Source organism: Dendropsophus ebraccatus, chromosome 6 (genome assembly GCF_027789765.1).
Source record: "Dendropsophus ebraccatus isolate aDenEbr1 chromosome 6, aDenEbr1.pat, whole genome shotgun sequence".
Classification (NCBI taxonomy): Eukaryota; Metazoa; Chordata; class Amphibia; order Anura; family Hylidae; genus Dendropsophus; species Dendropsophus ebraccatus.
This window is the reverse complement of record NC_091459.1, coordinates 48,736,976-48,758,784: the sequence shown is the minus strand read 5'-3', so window position 1 is coordinate 48,758,784 and position 21,809 is coordinate 48,736,976. Positions and strand designations below refer to the sequence as shown.

The 21,809-nt window shown below is 39.0% G+C and overlaps 1 protein-coding gene across 7 annotated transcripts in view; it reads left to right on the top strand.

Moving 5' to 3' along the window:
- Nucleotides 1-21,809, top strand: part of PTPRK (protein tyrosine phosphatase receptor type K) — a 255,773-nt gene that overhangs the window by 200,834 nt on the left and 33,130 nt on the right. For 4 of the 7 annotated variants that reach the window (XM_069974941.1, XM_069974940.1, XM_069974946.1 and 1 more), the window contains exons 15-16: nucleotides 6,342-6,371; nucleotides 16,294-16,454. In XM_069974941.1, the coding sequence (XP_069831042.1) occupies nucleotides 6,342-6,371; nucleotides 16,294-16,454 (191 nt within the window). The remainder of the gene's footprint in view (nucleotides 1-6,341; nucleotides 6,372-16,293; nucleotides 16,455-21,809) is intronic. The other 3 variants (XM_069974943.1, XM_069974945.1, XM_069974944.1) reach the window with 1 other exon arrangement.

Here is a 21,809-nt window from a genome sequence, read left to right as displayed (position 1 = left end):
TTTGAAATCTCTGCTAGCTCTCTATACTGCTGTAATCAAGCGTATACCCTAGCAAATCCATTGCTCAGCCCATGCACACTTTGTACTACGCCCTATCCACTTTAGAATCCTGGCATAAATGGCAAAAAATCACACCGATTCTTTAACAAACTGGAGCACGCACACAAATTGTGCAATACCACCATACCTCATGTATAGAAATTATTATTTATTTATTTATAAAGCACCCTTAATTCCAGAGCGCTATACAATAGATAGGGGGTAACAAACAGAAAAAATACAAGATCAAACAGGTTACATGAGGGCAAATGGCAGACTGGTACATGGGGAAGAGGACCCTGCCCGCGAGGGCTTACAATCTGTAAGAAATTGAGTCAATATAGTCCCTATTAGACTACATTCAGCCAATTAAAATCCACGTACCATTCTTATGGTTTTGGGTTTTCTGGGATAAAACAATTCACAGGATAGGACAATACCCAGCGCCCCTGCCACTACAGTGAGAATGGAGCTGGAGCAGCAGTACCCTTGTGTCACCACTACACAGGAAACAGAGCCATCTACTTCCAGCTCTGTGTAGTGTGAGCATCGAACAGCTGGTCAGTAAGGGATCATTATGTTGGTACCCTGCCGATCAACTATGGATAGACTATGACGAGAATATGGATCGGTTAACCTTAAAGTCTATAGATTTGTTTAGAGCTTCTCTCTGTAATATGATACTGGCAAATCAGACTGCTTGTTCAGTGACAAGTCTCTTCTATGCAGGCCTGAACTGCCTTTTTATATCTACTTAAGCCCCTATTACACAGCGCGACAGCAAGCGGGTAATTGCAGGGGAGGCAACAGGGTGCTGCCCAGGTAATCGCTAGATCGTCCGGGCAGCCCCTAGAGGATAGTGGCGGTCTGCTGCCGCCGCTTCTGCCCCACGGAGAGATGGCAGCAGATTGCTGCTTTCACAGTCGTTTGTCTTTCACCATGCTCATCATTCATGTCGGCTGATCGTTGCCTTCTATCACACGGAATGATTATCGGCTGTAAAGGCCCATAATGATCGTTCCCTGTGATAGGACCTATGGGGTGCACACATGGTCATGATCCTTAAAGCAAATCGGTACATGCCCCCACTACCACCGTCAATGTCAATATTATTATTATTGTTATGTAGCTTTAACAAGTCCATGGCTGTTACCAGGGTTCACTTTCCTCTCTGTTACTGCATTACGTTAAAAAAATTCTTTCATTCGGGCAACTTTGTGCAGATTTGCTTTTAGATGTTTTAGTATTACTTCTGTAAAATGTGTCATCGTTTTACTGCTTCCATAGGAAAAAAAAAAGCGAAGTGGTTCTAGAAGAGCTTGTAATGACGTACCTGCTTGTCAGTGACGTTCCTTGGTTAGCTAATTGGGCCATTAGTCTCAGATGAAGTCTGGAGTATATTGAACGTTAGGAGAGGTGGTTAATGGCTTTATTGTAGTGATTCACTTATTGGATTAATTGGACGTCTTTAGGCACGCTGCATGGAAATGCTGTTGTTAGGAATAATCACTGACTTTATGTATAGTAGTATGTTACAGGTTTACATTCAGCAGTTTATGAGCTGTGGGAATATTTTTTATTTTCAATATTACGGCGTGTGTGTGTGTGTGTGTGTGTGTGTGTGTGTATATATATATATATATATATATATATATATATATATATATATATATATATATATATATATATATATATATATAGACCGTCTGAGTGTTTAATGTTCAATAAAATTATAGAACTCCTTCCAAAAAGTTATCACTGAAAAAATATATATATGGAGTTTAAAAAATAGCTTTTATTATATTACGTTAAAAAGCACACTCTATATTAACGCAGCCATCACCAGAGCACCATAGGTTTCAAAGTTCATAAATGTTCATGACACCAATATTGCACTTAATAGTTATTGCACATCTTTTTCTTCTAGTAGTCTTATAGCTGTAAACTGGAATATACCAAAGTTTATGTTCACACTGTTTCTAGACTTTTTTTTCCCATATATGGGTATTGGCTATGTGTAGACGTCTGTTCACACTGATGCATGCGTTTATTCCCTTTTTCATGCGTTTTGTTGTTTATTGCACTTAACCCAATGCACAATAATATCAATACTGGTTAGAACTTGCACATGTCCCATAAATCTTATTGCACTGTAAGTGGTAGCACCATTTGGTTATTGCACATTATTATTGCACTTTTAGCTTCCACACTAAATAGTTAAATACAAATGATGAGGCACTTCCCTTAGTCCTGTTGATGATCAAGATCGTCTTTTTTGGAAGTTACCCATCAATAATGAATAGTGGCCCTACGCGTTTCATCTGCGGTAATTCCTCAGGGGCCAGTCCGCATCTTAATTTTCCTTGGGACCTTGTTGATATAAGGCTTTATAGCTCCTTGGTGTCCGGCTCTGATGATGGCCGCACACCCATGTGTGTGTGTGTGTGTGTGTGTGTGTGTGTATATATATATATATATATATATATATATATATATATACACACACACACACATTGTGTTGCCCCCCAAAAGTTATACAAATCCCCAATATACACTTAATACAGGAAATGCTTTTTTTCCCTGCACTTACCACTGCATCAAGGCTTTACTTCCGGGCTGTGGCTGCTGGAGAAGATGACGGCAGGGGGACACAGGGCACTGGTGGGATACTGAGCATCCCTCTGCCATCATCCTCTCCAGCAGTCACAACCCGCACAGCTCTGGGAGTCGGGTCGTGACATCACCATGTTATCCAGGAAGTGAAGCCTTGATGCAGTAGTAAGTGCAGGGAAAAAAGCACTTTATAAGCATTTCCTGTAATAAGCGTATATTGGTGATTTGTATAACTTTTGGGGGGCAATACAATACTTAAATAAAAAATGTTGCCGGATTTCTCCTTTAATGTACGTGAAACAATGTAAGCTGTTCTGAAATGCACTTGGTTTTCACATTTTGGACTGTCTGTAGCTGCACGTATGTTTTTACGTTGGGCGGCTTATTGTTGAGCAGCCTAAGTAGCATTCTGTGTGTTATTAGGTTTCCTTTATTATACCTTCAAAGATAGTTAGAAGCTCTCCTATGGTTGTTCTCTTCGAGGTTACTTTATTAGCCTCTTTCGGATTCGGCCATGCAGATTTCCACAGCATTACAGACGCATTTGGCAGTAGTCTTTGTCTCTGTAGCAGAAGAGACTTGGCATTGTTGTCGTCTGTTATAACTGCTGTGTAGCATATCGCCAGCCAAAAATCTGTTTACCAGAGGTATAGCAAAGTGTTCTTTCAGCTGGGACAATTTTTATTTCGGAATGCTTCTGCGATGCGGTCTGTCTCATAGCTCTGCCAGTTTCTCATTACCACCAGGGCATGTGTCCTGACACCAGCTTATCCCACTTAAAAGCCTACTAACACATTTGTCTTAAAGGGAACCAATCAGCAGGAAAGTTGTTGCATATCACTAGCTGCATACCATCTCTTTATGATTAGAGGGTTCTGACCTCCACGGCCCCCACTGATGGTGACATACAGCCCTGGGGTAGTGCTTTATCCCCTTCACTGTTTTTTACATGTACAACAATCCATTGCACAGCCAGTTGTCTGAAAGCAGCACTATGCAGGAAAATTTTCAGAAGAGGTGGTAGCTCTGTACCACTCCGAACCACTTTCCACATCATGAACAGTGGGGGGACCCAAAAATCAGACTGCCATCAGTCTTAAAATGGCTTATTCCATCTTTATGCCATCACTTTGAGATAAATTCTCCTTTTTAAGGGTTTTTTTTTTTTTTTTTTAAGAAAGCTATTTGATAATCTTTAATAACTTTGTGATAGCATTACTGCCAAGTGAATTACCTTTTGACATATCCCCAAATATGTAAAAATTTACTGATCTTGCTGTTAATTTGTCCTGATATCCACTGCGATCCAGTGATAAAGATGGGGAGTATGCGGCAGCACAAGTCTCTTCTTAACTATCCAATACAATTTGTTCACTTCATTAAAATCTATGGTTTAAACAAGTCAGATGTTCTGTTGGCCGGAGTGGAGCGCACTGCCACCCACTCCCCCCAGCTGGAGCATAGGATCACAGTGGGTCTCTGGGATCAAACTTGTCAAAAGTCACCGCAAATAACTATTATGCTTTAGGTTAATTTTTAGTTGTAACTATGATCATCTGTAACCTATAGTAAATGCTCTACCAATGCTCCATATAAATGATAGGCCAGTTGACACATTGGTGTTTAAAGCAGGTATATTCATCATTTAGGATAACAATATGGGTGAAGGGGACAATGTGCCTAGGCATACACCAAGGAGAGGGTGCAGATTCTTACCTTCTCTGTGCCCTAAGCTAGCCACAACCCCAGCTCGCTTGATGGAGGTGGAACGGGGTGTGCACCTTAGTGGGTTGTAACCATTATCTGAAAAGTTATATTAAATTCGAATAGGGCTGAAGCACAGAACTCACCTAGCATGGTCATATCTATAGTTACTGGATCTTCTGGTGACAGGAGTGACTGCATGCCCACCACGTAAAACCTCATAATCACCTTACTAACTACGTTGATGCAGCACTAGGGAAATTCATGCCTTCATATACATTAAATCTTTGAAGGGGTTATTCAGCGAAAATCTTTTTCTTTCAAAAAAATAAAATAAGTACGGGAAGACTTGAGATTTTTTTTTTTATAGAAGTAAATTACAAATCTATATAACTTTCTGACAGCAGTTGATCTGAAAGAAAAAGGTTTTCACTGGACAACCCCTTTAAAATACTTTTTTTTTTTTTTCTTTCCTATGGGGCCCTATGAATCCTAGCTATGCCCCTGCCATTAACAACATAAATCAGTAGATACATAAATGTAGATACATCAAATCAATTATGCAAGAAGTTGCTTGATAAAGTAGCAGTGGCTGACTTAAGGCCCTATTATAAGGAACGATTATTGGCCGATATCAGCCGTTATGGCCGATAATCGTTCTGTGTTATAGAAGACCACAATCAGCCGACATGAATGATCGTTGTTTTTCTTTCAACATGTCGTTTGCTCCTCTAGTTGCCCCGTGTAATAGGGGCTTTACTGTAGCACGTTGTTAAGGCCGGTTGCTGAGCTGAGGCAAAGGCTGTATCAGCAAACCGAAGCAGTCTGTAAGCATTGCTCCTCCCCCACTTCCATCTTGGTGTCTCGGTTGCTTAAAATGGACCAAGCCTAACAGTCAAAGAATGACAAATCTCTGGAAGTGAGATCCCTACTGGCTGGGTTGTTGTAAATTTAAAATTTTATAGGGTTGTCAGGCATTACACAACTTTTAATTTATAGCTGCTATCATATAACAAATAATAAAAAGCCTATTCTTACCTTTTCACGCACCCCCAGTGTCCTTTTGTGTTGTCCCTTGTGCCCCCAGCTAACTGCAGCACCTCCACTTCCAAGACAAACTCACCTTGGGAGTGACAGCCTGCCAGGCAATCATTGGCTGCTACGCTTTCTCATCTGTCAGTGATTGACAGATGAGACTGTCACTCCTCTTGGAAGTGGAAGCGCTGAAGTAAGCTGGATACACCAGCAACACCACAACAGTACATTGGAGGAGCGGAAAAAAGAAAGCATAAGCTCTTTATGGTTTTTTATATAACTGCAACGATCTATTAAATGCAGGATAACCCCTTGAGTATAACTTAATTGAGTATTTGTGTGTGTGTGTGTGTGTGTGTGTGTGTGTGACTTTTCTTTTTTAGATTTAAATGTATGTAAATGAAAAAAATTATATACACTTAAATGTTGAAGGGTTTAATTTATTGGTTTGCTGGTTATTCTTAAAAAAAAAAAAATAATTCTTGGATACAGCCAACCCAATTCTTCTGTAGTTTTAGGGCAATTCAGCAACATAATAAATGTCATTGTTCATAGGTGTAACTGTAAAGTTGAAATTCATAAACCATTTAAATGTTCATTAATTTTCTTTTTGTTAAATCATTTCTTTTGTTTTTGCTTTTTTTCCCCTATGGTTTTAATGTCAGCATGTAATTTGCTCAAGTGATCTCTTTTCAAAAAGTCATCTTATTTGTATACACATTATTTTGCAGCTAACATGTATTTTATGTTGATTTGCATGGCAGCATATACTTAATGCATGGAGACACTGAATTGCTAACAAGTGACATGTATCCGAAGATAATTTTATATATTTTAAGTGTTCATTGTTATTTTTTTTTTCCTTGTGCTGCTTTGTTGAATGTGGATGATTCATGCTTTTCATTCACCATTGCTTCTCTTTCCCCCACTGTTTGTGATTTGCTTACCAGGAGGAGCTACTATTCTTACTCCTACTACCTGTAAGTAGAAAACAGCCACCTACTTTATATTGGTTAATAACACTTGCTCAGAAGGCAATATCCCTTTAAGAATAAATAAAGCAGTAATCATTCAGCTCTAAGCGTAAATGTACATGACCCAAAGTCAATAGCAAGGCAGTATTTCTATAATGTAAGCATTGTTGCAAGAAAAAAAAAACTGTTTTTTTTTTTTTTTATTATTTCAATAAAAAGGTTTTTAAAAAAAAAAAACAAAAAAAAAAACTTTGCATTGTTTATTCTTAGAGGGATGTCATATTGGATGTTTCACAAGCCACTAACACTTTTTGTTGCACGTTCTATGTTATGTCATCAATTTTTTTTTTCTTCTTCTTCTTTTTTCCGACTCCTTAACAATTTACTAACAAATTAAAGCCCTCTATGTTTTGTAATAATTGCCATGTACTGGAGTGTGTTAAATGGAGACAGCATGTGGTGGTTTTAATCTGGAAACATGGTGGCCTGACAAGTTTCCCAACTGGATCTGAAAATGTTATATACTGTAGTGCTTTAGGGTTTCTTGCTACTGTTTTGAATGTCATACAGTTCATAGAATCTTGAAAATACCGGGAAAACATTCAAAAATGACTTGCTGGTAAGTATTGTAAAACTAGTTGCGATATGCGTTAGCTCTTGCTCATGTGGTTCAGTGTGGACACAGTTACGATGTGGTAATTAAAAGGGTGCATGTTAGAAGAGGTAACTATCCAGCTTCAGGTACTGATCATAGGATAAACTGGGCCTACCAGTGTATCATGACCATAAGACTTACGTGTAAAAATTCTCAGGGTGGTCATAAAATACAAATTTTTTATCTTGGTTACCAAGATTTTCATCTGTTTGTGTGAGTAGGTTACTGCATCTAAGCTGTCATTCACGCCATTGGTAGCTAAGCAGCAGTTACCTGTGGCTACCATTATACAATGAAAGGTACACTGCTTCTAGTAGTTGTGTAGTCTGGGGATAGCAGGTCTCCCGCACAGTGAGAGGGTGCAGGCGGTCCTGAGGATAGGCCATCAGTAGACATGAGCTAATCTCAAGCACGTTCTGCTTTATCTGAACTCGAGCATGCAGCATTCAATTACCAGTGGCTGCAGAAGTTGGGTGCAGCCCAAGGGAGTGCTGGATAACATGTTACAGCCTATCGCCTGCATCCATATTATCCAGGCAGCCTCCAACTGCCCTTTAGAGTCATAGATATCTGTATTCCATAGTTCATGTATGCTTTTCTGTAAGAGAGCAGATGCCGCATTGACGTTAACATTGAAAATCCCAGTGACAGTTTTGATTTGCTTGTTTATGGTCTACTCATTTTAAAGAGAATCTGTCAGCAGTTTTGAGCCCTCGGATTATGCTGACAATCTAGAATCCGCACCATAGGATCAATTCGCAGGGTTTGGACAAAATAACACTTTTTTTCATAGTCAAGATGAATTCTTCCGAACACCCATCCCAGAAGAGCACTTAATGCAAATATAAGCCTTTTAGTGCGCTGGTTTTACACACTATACGACTTCGGAGCATGAGGTTCAATTGTGTGCAGGTGTGCCCAAAACACCTTTTTGAGATAAAAACACATTTTCCTTGTTCTCAGAAATGGGTCATATAAATAGGCTGACTGCCTGCTGCATTTGGAATTCCACTACATGATGTGCATAGTCAGCTAATTACTATATGCTTAGTTGTGTATTTTCTATGTGACCTTTTTGTGATACTGGTGCCCTTAGTAATTTGACTAATTGTAGTTTTGTGCTGAATTGTCGCCAAAAGTGCTCATCTGTTTCTCACATGAAGTTTTAACTCTTAACCACAGCTAGTTCTGTCTGCAGATAGTAACATAGTCAATCAAGTTCAACCTACAGAAATCCTACTGTGTTGATCCAGAGGAAGGCAAAAAACCCTTATGAGGCAGATTGCAGATGCCAATTGCCCCATCACAGAGAGAAAAATTTCTCCTCTACTCCAAAATGGCAATCAGAATAAATCCTTGGATCAACGTCCTGTCGCATGAAATCTAATGCCCCTAACATGTACTATATTTTTTTAAGGGTACAAACACACACACCATATATGCAGCGTATTTACTGCTGCGATACGCAGCAAATACGCAGCAGATTAGATCTAAATAACTGAACACAGCATCAAATCTGCACCATCAAATCTGCTGCAGATCTGCTGCGTATTTGCTGCTTATCTGCTGCGTATATGGTGTGTGTGTTTGTACCCTAAGGGTACAAACACACACACCGTATTGCAGTGTATTTTCTGCTGCGAAACGCAGCAGATTAGATCTAAATAACTGAACACAGCATCAAATCTGCTGCAGATCTGCTGCGTATCTGCTGGGTATACGGTGTGTGTGTTTGTACCCTAAGGGTACAAACCCACTTGACGTATTTGCTGCGTGAATCAGTCTTAAAAATAAGCAGGCAAAACACAGGTTGGCTTTATACAATTGCTCTGTGTTAAAATACGCAATTGCGTATTTTTGAAGCGTGAAGCTACATGCGTTTTTCGCACAGCGAAACTGATGCTTTGCTAACAACAAGCTTCACGCTTCAAAAATACGCAATTGCGTATTTTAACGCAGAACAATCGTATAAAGCCAACCTGCGTTTTGCCTGCTTATTTTTAAGACTTATTCACGCAGCAAATACGTGAAGTGGGTTTGTACCCTAAGAAACATTTTTTAATAGACAAATCATATTCTGAAAACAAAAACATGAATAAAATGTAAGGTATGTGACCCCCTACACCCGCATGTGTTATTTTTTACACAGAGTATAAAGTATATTTCTACAAATCCCGCCCAGCTTTTCGCCAATATAAAACAGAGGATTCTGCATGAGAATCTGCTGTGGAAAATGTGTAGTGTCTCTTCCCTATAGGAACAATTCACGAAAGGGGTTATCCAGATAGAAGAAATGTATTCAATCATTTCAAGTATATCTCATCTCCAGTGTACCCTGGAGATGATCCCGCCTCCAATTCCGAGGAGCACTCATCTCAGGGGTTACAAACAGCTCAGCCAATAGCTTCTTTTTTAATTTATATGTACTTGCAGCTATATAAACTTTTCTCTATCCAGAAAACCCCTTTAAGACCCTTGACACTTGTTACCAGCTACTGTGGCTGTTCTGAGCCTTGCAGTGCATTTAGGTATAACATTTTTATTAACCCCTTCCCGCCAGTAATCTGTGTATATACATTCCTACTGCACATACCCCGCGCAGTAGGAATGTATATATATGTTCCCGATCGAGGGGCTTCTGATGTGTGCGGGACCGCTGCATTTAGAGCAATCCCGCAGATGCGTCTCATTAACCCCTTAAACGTCGCAAACAAGCCATGCTGCGGGGGGCCCGATCGCTTGTGCGGAAAGCGGGACAAGCCACTTACCTCCGTCCTGTGGGATTGGCGATCTTTGTGTAGAGTCTGCTTTCAGGCAGACTCTATACATAGATCACCGATAACACTGATCTATGCTATGCAAGTTTTTAAAAGTATTAAAAAAACCCTCTTAACTCCCTCCCAATAAAAGTTTAAAATACCTCCTTGCCCATTATAAAAATATAAAAAAATAAACAAACATATTACATATCGTAGCATGCGGAATTGTCCGATCTATTAAAACATAACATTATTTTTCCCGCACTTTGAACGGAGTAAATGGGAAAAAAATAAACACACACCAGGATTGCTTATTTTATTATATTATATATTAGAAAAAAATTTAAAAAGCAATCAAAATTTTTCTGTTACACCAATATCATATTAATAAAAACTGAAGATCATGGCGCAAAAAAATGACACTTTAACCAGCCCTGTAGGTGAAAAAATAAAAGCGCTATGGCTTTTAGAAGGCGGGGAGGAAAATTGCAATAATTTGACCCGGCCTTTTGTGCATCAAAGAGCTCGGTCTTGAAGGGGTTAATAATAGAGATAAGTGCAAGTCCAGCATGCTCAAGTGTGCCCCAACCTGGAAGTCTCAACATTTAATTACTGATGGCTGAAGATGTTGTATGCAGCCCTAGAGAGTCCTGGAAAATTTGGATACAGCCTATAGCCCATGGCTGTATCTGTTTTCCAGGCAGTCCTAGGGCTGCATCCAACTTATTCAGCTACCGGTAATCAAATGCTGAGACTTCAAGCATGCTCAATTTGTGCTCATCTCTAGTTAATAATAGTTCCTTTATTTATGTAGCGCTAACCTATTTAGCAGCACTTTACAGCTGTTCTGTGAACTTCTCATGTGCTTTCACTGTAAAATTGCATGGTTTATGCTCTTTTTAAAAAAATTTGCATTGCAAGTATTGGATAACGATACCTGACATGACTGTGGGCCATCAGTAACCAAGCTAAAGCAGAGGTATTGCCACACATCCATATTTAAAACCGTCTTTGTACCTAATAAAATGAACTGATGAGATGCCAGTCGCCTTTAATCCTGATGTATTATAAACCTAGGAACATCCAATGAATAAGCCCCGAATGAAATTAAATTCTTTGGCTGATGTAATATGAAAGGGGGGGAAAAATCCTTAACTCAACAGTCATTTGTATTCATTAAACATATAGCTTCATAACATTTACTGCCGAAGCTATTTGCAGCAGTTGACCTTCTCCCCTGCCATTTCTATTTCAACTGTTCGCAAAAAACGTCTTGTTACCTGATATAAAAGTTATTTTTCTTGCCTAGTGGCACGGATTTAAGGTCAGACATTAAGTGAGCGAAAATAATTTAACAAAAAAAATTTAAATAGAAAAGGTTCTTAGTTGCAGGGGGCGTTTTGTCATTGTAGAAAATGCTTGTGATCGCGGAATGAAGACTGCCGAGGGCAACAACATATCTTGTCTATGCAAACATAGAAAGCTAATAGCTAAACAAGGTATCTGAGGCTGATGAATATAATGTTTAACTTATTCTATCTACACAACAGGGAAACTAGGAAAAATGGATTGATTGGATCCCAGCTATTTTATCAAAACCTTCTATTTAATCTGACCTGTAGTTTGATTAAATAAACCCTTGCACATGTTTTATGTGTTGCCTGACAGGTTTACGAGGCTAGAGTTCTCAGGCTATTGCAATGTGCACTGCATATTTATAAAGCCCACGACCTAAAGTGTGTGTTTTCTTCATCGATGGATTACACAAAACAAAATGGGATAGTCTATTTGAGGAGACCCCAGTTTGCCTGCACAGCGTTACTGTCCATTTATGACAAAATATTCAGCCATTTACTTTAACATTGCCGAAAGATTTGACATCTGGTTGTAATTGTCATCTTCAATTTACGTTGCTCATAACAGTTCCAAAGAGGATGGCTTTAAGCAGCTCCGTGTGCACAGAAATATACTGCACAAATCCACCCCATACCTTTCCATTACTCCAAACTTAAAACTAGCGGCCATGTGATCTTCACAATATTCTAACAGAGTATGGGTATAAAATATGCTATGTGAACTAAGCCAAACTCATCAATGGACATTATTATAAAAAGAGTGGGTGACCAACGTGTGCCTGGGCAGCATGGCCCTTGGCACATACCTGGGGCCTTTTGGGGCCTTTTTATATTTGTTTTTCTTTTTAACCTCCTCACAAAATTGAATAATTGATCCAGTTAGCCCACAGCTGTGCTATAACTTACTAGACAATGGATATGCTATGGAAACCTATGCTGCTGCTCTATGCAATACATGAGAATCTATTTCCTATTGACTTAAAGGGAAACTATCAACAGGATCACGCATAGGAACCTGCTAGTTTACTAAAGTCTATAAATATTTGGACGGAGACAGCGTTTTTCTAATTTCTTTTCTGTACATTACCACAATAAATTTTTAAGAAAACAATTCAGATGTGGTGGAAGTTCAGACTTTAAGCCTTTATTTAATGGATTGAACAAAATGATTTGCATAAAATGTAAGGAACTGAAGCATTTCCTATATGCAATCCCTTAATTTCTGGGGCTCAAAAGTAACTGGACAAATTAAATAATTGTAAATAAAATTTTAATTTCTAATACTTGGTTGAAAACCCTTTGTTGGCAATGACTGCCTGAAGTCTTCAACTCATGGACATCACCAGACACTGTGTTTCCTCCTCTTTAATGCTCTGCCAGGCCTTTACTGCAACAATTCTCAGTTGCTGTGTGTTTGTGGCCTTTCTGTCAGAAGTTTAGCTTTATGTTTAGGGTTATTGTCCATCTGGATTATGAGGTGCTGACCAATCAGTTTGGCTGGATTGGAGTCCACAGTATGTATTTGAAGAGCTCAGAATTCATCCGACTGCTTCTGTCCTGTATTATATCATCTATAAATACTAGTGTCCCAGTGCCACTGGCAGCCATGCATGCCCAAGCCATCACACTGCCTCCGCTGTGTGGTATGCTTTGGATCATGAGCTGTACCATGTCTTCACCATACCTTTTTCTTTTCATCATTCTGGTAGGGGTTGTTCCTGGTTTAATCTGTCTAAAGAATGTTCTTCCAGAACGCTGCTGGCTTTTTTAGATGTGTTTTAGCAAAGTCCAATCCTACCTTATTTTTGTGGCTTATGAGTGGCTTGCACTGTGCAGAGAACTCTCTGTATTTACTTTCATCCAGTCTTCTCTTTATGGTAGGTTTGGATATTGATAGCCCTACATCCAGGAAAGTGGTGTTCACCTAGTTGGCTGTTGTAAAGGAGTTTCTCTTCACCAAGGAAATTATTCTGCAATCATCCCCGTTTGTTGTGTTCTGAGGGGTGCAGGTCTTTCTGCATTGATGAGTTCACCAGTGCTTTATTTCTTTCCCAGGATGTACCAACCTGTAGATTTTGCCATTTAAAGTATTGTATTGCCCCCCAGAAGTAATACAAATCACCAATATACACTTATTAGGGGAAATGCTTATATATTGCTTTTTTCCCTGCACTTACTACTGCATCAAGGCTTCACTTCCTCGATAAAATGGTGATGTCACGACCCGACAACCAGAGCTGTGCGGGCTGTGGCTGCTGGAGAGGATGATGGCAGAGGGATGCTTAGTGTTCCTCCAATGCCCTGTGTCCCTCAGTGTTCCCCTGCCATCATCCTCTCCAGCAGCCACAGCCCGCATAATTCTGGGAGTCGAGTCGTGACATCACCATGTTATCCAGGAAGTGAAGCCTTGATGCAGTACTAAGTGTAGGGAAAAAGCATTTTATAAGCATTTCCCGTAATAAGTGTATATTGGTGATTTGTATCACATGGGGGGGGGCAATACAATGCTTTATTAAATATTTTCACTGGAATTCTCGTTTAACCCTTAGACAACCCTGGGCGTACCTGTATGTCCAGGGCCGCCTAAGGGTTTTCAAAGCGAGGCCGCGCTCTGAACTGCCGCGGTCCTGGGTGCCGCATGTAGCCCGGGACCGCGGCTATTAGCGGGCACGGTCTGAATGCCGTGCCCGCTAATTAAGTAATCGGATGCAGCTGTCAAAGTTGATAGCTACATCCGATTACCTTATGCAGCCCTTCCCTGGTGTCTAGTGGGGAGGACCGATCCACACGTCTGGCTTGGTTTGGGGTCTGCGCCGTAATGGCGCTGATCCTGGCTCGGCACTCGATTGCTTCCGGCTGCTCAGGGGGGCTTCTAGTATAAGTGTAAAAGAAAAAAAAGGTGTTAAGGAAAAAAAAACCTTTCCAAAAAAAAAGTTTCAATCACCCCCTTTTTTCCATGTTATAAATAAAAATAAATAAACATGTTTTGCATCACCGCGTGCGTAATCACCCGAACTATTAATCGCATTCCTGGTCTTACACGGTAAACGGCGCAAGTGCAAAAAGATCCCGGAGTGCAGAATTGCGCATTTTTGGTCGCATCAAGTCCAGAAAAATTGTAATAAAAATTGATCAAAAAGTCGCATATGCGCAATCAAGGTCCTGAAAGTAAACATCATGGCGCAAAAAATGACACCTGACACAGCCCCATAGTCCAAAGGATAAAAGCGTTATAAGCCTGGGAATGGAGCGATTTTAAGGAACATATATTTGTTAACAATGGTTTGTATTTTTTACAAGCCATCACATAATATAAGTTATACATGTTACATATCGTTGTAATCGTAACGACTTGAGGAACTTATATAACAAGACAGTTTTACCTCAGGGCGAACGGCGTAAAAAAAACCCCCTCCAAATAAAAGAAATATGTTTTGTTTTTTTCAATTTTACCACTCATTGAATTTTTTCCTGCTTTTGCAGTGTACTTTATGAAAAAATTCAGCCTGTCATTGCAAAGTACAATTAGTGGTGCAAAACATAAGGGCTCATGTGGGTCTCTAGGTGGAAAAATGCAAGTACTATGGCATTTTAAGCACAAGGAGGAAAAAACTAAAACGCAAAAATTTTAATTAACCCGGTCCTCTAAGGGTTAATGGGGATACCTTCAAATGAATGAAAGTCGGAACTTTATGTCCATGTCCATTATATAATTATAACTCAAATACATTTTGATAAATTGGTAAAAAAAAAAAAATGTGTTATGTCCAAATATATACGGCCCTAACTGTATGCCCTGCGGTTTTGGAGAAATATTCCAAAAAAATGACAATTAACCCATTAGGAGCACTGATGGCATGTCTCTGTCCAACAGAGCTTTGATCAACCCTCCTGCTGCTTATGCCTCTTGATTCATATTCCAGCCTGCCTGCTTATGCATAAGTAGGTGTGAGCATTTAAGCCAGCGGGTGGGCTGAACAGTGCTCTGGAGGGTCGAGGAACGCCCCCAGTGTTCCTAAAGAGTTACTTTGCATATTTTTGTACGATCGAATTTCATCAAAACTGCGGGACTTAAAAGCTTCAGAAGCCCGGCACCAGGAATATGAAGTAAGCAGCTATCGAGGACTATCAACAGGTTCTTATGCACAAATCTGCTGATAGTTTCCCTTTAAATTATAAAAAGATGTGTTGCAACATAGCCTAGTTAACTGTGCTAAGTGCAACCTTTCTCAATGGTCTGATTTCCCATACATAGGGGAAACAACGCTATGTTAACAGGGTATTCCAATCTTATATACTAAGGGGTTATTCCATCATATAATGGGTGGGCATCAGACCCCAGATGATCCTGAAAATGAAGGGGCCACAGAACTAGTTTTTCAGATTATTAGTCTACTCCATTTACACAGATTGATTTGGGCATGATCATTCATTTGAGTTTTCCAGGTTACTAACATCTATAGTCCTAAATCAGAAGATATGTGTCTATAAATGAATAGGGCAATTGGAGGAGTTTGTGGAGATTGTGATCTCATCTTTTTTTTAGACACTGTTCATGCATATCAGTATTGGGATTTAGACATATTACTAGTAATATTTAATTAATTTTGACCTTTCAGTTTGTCCTAGGTCGTAGGAAGATTCACTGTGTAGAAGCCTTAGTATAATCTGAGTAAAATGTATTAGTGTGGATTGTTTGCATCAGCACATGAACGTGACATGCAGATGTCTACTATGATGTCACACTTTAAGGTTTTTTGGCTGTGGTTTATCCCCATTTCTAGAGTGCTGCTGTTTTTCACCTTGTTTTTCTATATAGTATAGTGTAATCTGCAGCCAGCACTCAGTTGGAAGTGGTGAAGAGGGGGATTATCACTGCTAGAATTTCACTTGCACAGTGAGAAAACTAGACTTTGTGTAAACCTTGGGAATTTTGTCAGTTGTGACCAGTAGTTTTACTCCTGAGCCAGACAAGGTGCAATAGTCCAGCATCAAGAGTCGGACAAAAAAAATGCTGCATAAGTGGAAATAATTGTTCTGTTTCCTACAGACAGAATTTCAATCTTCTATTTATTTGTGACTTGTATTTTTAATTTAAGTTAAATAACAAAATGGTGGTTCTTGCACATTGTGGACACTAAACTTATTTTACCCTACAGTAAACTGGCCAAGAAACGCAAGGACGCCATGGGTAACACACGGCAGGAGATGACTCATATGGTGAATGCAATGGACAGGAGTTATGCTGATCAAAGTACCCTACATGCAGAAGACCCTCTATCCATCACTTATATGGACTCTCATAATTTCAGCCCCAGATGTAAGTACTTCGTCAGCCGATGATTTTCTCAAAATGTCTGTCTTCATATTGCATTGCAGTGACATTACATGATTTAATCAAAATATTGACTGATCTGTGTGATCAAATTAAGCATCCACCATACCCCTCATGCGGGTGTGAAATTAAGAACTGCTATGTATATATTTTCTATATTAAGCAACATTTTATCTAAAATTTCTATTCATTCTGACTATAGATTTATGTAGATCGGCACACATTGAACCACATAATAGATCATTTGTGAAAGATCCTGTTTTCCATGATTGCTAAGGTTTAAGTATACATAATAAAGTCTTACTCTAAGAGAAGTGATGTATTGTCTAAAAGTTCCACAAATTTTAGTCTAAAAATTATTAGTTCTCTATATCAATAATTCTCCCTGGACTAAATAAAATTGAAATGCATAGCCTTCCACATTGCTGAAAAGATGTGGGCAGGGCATTTTAAGTTTTTTTTGTTTTGTTTTTTTTCTAAATAATATGGCAACCTGTAGTCAACATATGAAGCTTGACATGGCACAGTTGGAAATCTACTTCAGAGGGACGGTTAAAGGTTACCTGTCGAAATCAACAGGGGTTGTGATTGCCAGCAGTTTTGCAATATTCCCAATTTATTTATTTCTATGTTTAAATCAGCATTATAGAAATGGCCAAATGGTGGCCTACGCTCCATCCATGCTGGTATTTGGGTTTTTCTCTGTTAAAAAAAAAAAAAATTCCAGTTCTTGGCACACTCACACAAAGAAAGACCCCTGTTCATCATGCAGGTTGTAACTTTTGCTAATTATATTATCAGCTATGCATGCTTACCAGTATAATGCCACTGTTTTGGTTCTGTGTGACAGGAGAGCTGACCGTACAATAAAAGCACCCCTAGGTTTCTCTGCTACTGAATGTGGACCCATAGTAGCGGTACACATGCACAGTAAAAGGATACACCTAGTGGCCATATTTATAACGTTGATGTAGAGTATATTGCAAAACTGCTTGCGATCACAACCCCCGTTGATTTATTTTAAAACAATGCAACAGTGCTTCTTTAAGCAAAGTTTGCCCTGGTTTACATCTGAAGACTATTGTGCAGGGTTAGTGGTGTATGAGTTTACAGTGGTAACCAGCGGAAATTAGATTGTGGCATTAGACTATATGACAGGCTCTAGGTATCAGTAAGAAAATATGGTAAAGGGTAGACTTTACAAAACATCTTAAGTCTAGTATATAAAGGATATTTCTAAGAGACTGGAGAATATGACAATAACCAATTTTTTTAATATTGAAAGTCATTTCATAGTGAATTAGTTCAGCTGCTTAAGAATGACAGCTAATTGTGTATGTATTGTACTACAGGGTTATTCATAAAGGATGGTGCAAAATTAGTCTTGGTGTTCATAACCGTGAGAACTTAGCACAAATTTATTAACATGAAACAACACACTATACGAGTTTTATCTATAAATTACAAATGTACAAGTATCTTTTATTGGAGCTTCCCCTATGTCTGGCACATATACCAAATTTATTTTGAACATTTCAATGGACTGTCAGACCCCGTTCTTGCTAATTCCAACACCCAAAACCTTTTTTTTTTTTTTTTTTTTTTTTTTTTTTTGTTGCTTTTATGTCACACTATGGAAGCACCCTTCACATTTGCCTCTTAAAAATAAAAACTCTTATGTGATTGGTTTTCGGTCACTGGCCATTTACCATCCTTTCTAAATCGCCCTGTACTGTTCACATGCTGCTATTAACTGAATGCTACTTTGAAATGTCACTTTTATCACCTTTACTCCATCATTTTTTTTCTTAATTGCTTTTTTTGCATTTCTGGCAGTACTGCAATTGGCTGATCTAGCTCACATTGCCATGCTAAGCCATTCATCTGTCACATTAGTTTTTTAGAATATTTAATTCTGCTCAGTTGATGCATGATATTTATTAGGCTTTGTCAAGCATTCACATTTTGTTTGTCTTGTAAATTGGTTGTCTTATAGAAGATCAGTAGAAATGAGCTCATCCTAAGCATGCCCGAGGTTGTCTGAACCTGGAATTATCTGCATTTGATTACTGGTGGCTAAAGAAATTGGATGCAGCCTTGGGAGCCTTTGCCTATGGCTGTATCTATGTTTTACCTACTGCGCCAGCCAACAATTTCAGCAACCGATAATCAAATGACGAGACTTCTGGGTTTGGACAACCTCGACCATGCTCGAGTTGCTCTCATCTCAAAATCAGGATTAGGTTCTTGACTTGATTTTCTTATTTTCCACAATGTATGTTCAAGTCAAGATAACCATACTCTGAAACATTGACACCCAAACATTGCAGTATTTGCCCTGACAACTACTAGCTTTCACATTCAGAATTTCGACCCAAAATGTCTATTTTTTAGTAAATGAAATTTAAATGTTTGTTTAACTTATAGATGTAATTTTTCTTAGCGTAATAGTTATTTTTGCAAAGGTTACCACAGGTGTAGCCCTGTTGGTTATCAAAGAGGTAATGTAATTTCCCCTCTCAAAGAGGCTTCATTTCACACTCTCTACCTCTATAAGTTTGTCTACAGGGTCAGAGTACAGGCAGTCATTGGCCGTAAAGTGTTGACAACCAGTGTTGCTGTACCTGATGTGTAAAAATGGACACCACAATTAACTGTTAAAGAAACTTTGGCCGCAGCTCTAATTTCTGATTTAGTCATATATTGTATTCGGAGAATTTGTTAAACCCTTTTTTTTGTTGTACATTTTGTTTTTTTTTAAGGCCTTGTGCTAAAATATAAATAAAACACAAGTCCCAACCCCCCATCAGTCTGCATACCGCATATTGACAATGTGAAAACAGTATTATAGCTGTTTTTTCCAAATTTGTTAAAAAAAACAAAACACTAAATTTATCTCTGGGGTATCCCATTCTCTTGATAATCTTTGAAATGTTTCTACACCATGACTGAAATCGCATGTGAATAATTCAGATGATTGGACATAATTTGGAAGAACACAGCCCTGCCTATATAAGGTCTCACAGCTGACAATATATATCTGATCAAAACTCAAGTCATGAGGTGGAAAAACCAAGACTTTTCCTAGACCTTGCAGCACCAGTAAACTAAATCAAGATTGAAGGGCCTTGGTAAAAGAGGTGACCAAGAACCTAGTGCTCCTTCTGGCTGAGCTCCAAACATCTTGTGTGCAAATGGGAGAAACTTCTGGAAAGTCAACCATCACTACAGCCTCCACCAATCTGGGCTTGCCTGGAGTTTGCAAAAAAAGGCACTTAAAGGACACTCATACTGTGAGAAACAAGATTCTCTGGTCTAATGAGGCCAAGATTGAACTTTTTGGTTTCAATTCCAAACACTGTTTGTGGCAGAATCCAGGCACTGCTCATCACCTACCTGAGAGAGAGAACCCACTGAAGGCAAGGGTGGTATTACATGGGCCGATAGGGGCCCGATAACAACTCTAAACGAGCGCCGATCTGCTAGATCGGTGCTCGTTTACTGGGCCTATTACACGGCCTGATAATTGTTTAACAAGGGCTGCAAGGACATTGTTACCGATGTCTATGCAGCCCTTGCTTAAACAATATATTTTACCTATACACGCTCCAGGCTGCTCCTGCGGTCTGCTTCCTGGTTCCCACGCGCTCTAGCTTCAGAGCGGCCTGTCAGCTGACAGACGGGCCGATTATCGTTCCGTGTAGTAGTACCCTAAGTGTCCTTGAGTCGCTCAGCCAGAGCTCCGGAGAATAGCTCTCCACCTTTGGTTCCCATCCAACAAAGCTTGAGAGAATCTATGTAGAAGAATGGCAGAATATCCCCAAATCCAGGCGTGCAAACCTTGTAGAATCATATCTAAGGAGACTGGAGGCTGTAATCACTGCCAGAGGTGCAAGATTTAGCAAATTACAGTAGCAAAATGTTGTTTATTTTTTTAGCACAAGAACACAATGTAAAATATAAAGGGCCCTGAAAGCTTTCCGACTACATTATATGGCATTTTTGTACTGTTTGGGTGAAAATGCTTTTCTATGTGGAGTTAGTGTTCTCATGCTGATCTCTTACATCTTTTATCGTTGGCTTTTTTTTTTTTTTTTTTTTTTTTGCATTTACTCACCTTTCTATAGCAGTCGACGTTATTGTGCTTATATCTATGTCTGTCTGTTTTTCCAACTGCCCAAAATGGAGGTAATATGTATTTTCATGAGCTTTGTTTTTCTGCAGTGCCCAATGATCCACTTGTGCCGACTGCTGTGTTAGGTGAGGACCCAGTCTGGCATCATCACAGTTCATGCATGAATGATCTTGTTGCATGTGACTCACAGCACTTTTTAGAGTAGAAACAGCTACAATTGACATATAGAGAAATCTAATTTAATCTGAACTAAATTTAATATGCCAAAAATATCCGTCTACTGAGGTTTGGTGGAGCCCACGTCAGTGTATAGTTGTCAGCCTTTGGATGTACTTTTATATAGGCCTGGCAGAAAACCTGTATAGAATGACAGTGTCCTAGCAAGCACCCACACTTTATTACATTGTGGTATTTGAAGCTTTACCGCTTGTGGGTTTCTGAATGCGGTGAATCGCTTTTTACAAATTGTATGTAAGCCGTCGTCTTGGTTATTTGAAATGTTGACTTTTTGTGATGTTTCATAAAAGGCAGTGACAGCAATTCTCAGGCCTCGTAATGTACAAGTCTAACTGGAATACCTGTAGCAAGTCAGTGCACATCCTTTCACGGCCCCTGACACATTATTTTTACAGTGAGATATACAGGAGGAAAGCTAAACACATTCTTTAAACTAGGTAGTGGGAGATTACATCTATTGTTTCTTTAAGCACAGCGCTTTTGTAGATGGCCCATTATTTCAGGTTACATTTTCTATTTCACGCCTCTGATACACCTCTTTTCCAATTATCTCTTCCATGGTAGAAGCTTATCCAGAAATAAACATACAATATCAAGCTATTCCAAAGTATTTATTTTTATTCAGATAAAACAAAGAGAATAGTATGCTGCCATAAAATGAGTACCAGCAGGTAACATTGTTGCATAAATTGTGTTTATAAATACCTATACATTCATATCCCAGACACATTTAATTTTCTGGGGGAGAGAAGAGATATTATCACAGATTGATTTTCCCCTTCAATATTCAAAGAAGGTCATATTGCTGAACGTGAAATGATTTATTATTATTTGCAATGGCTTATAAAGAAAAAGGAAAAATGTAATTCTTATATATACTGTATGAAAAATAAGGCCGTGCCTCTATAGGACTTAAAGGCTTTGAACACCTTTTGGGGAAAAGAAAGACAAAAAAATTATATATAATA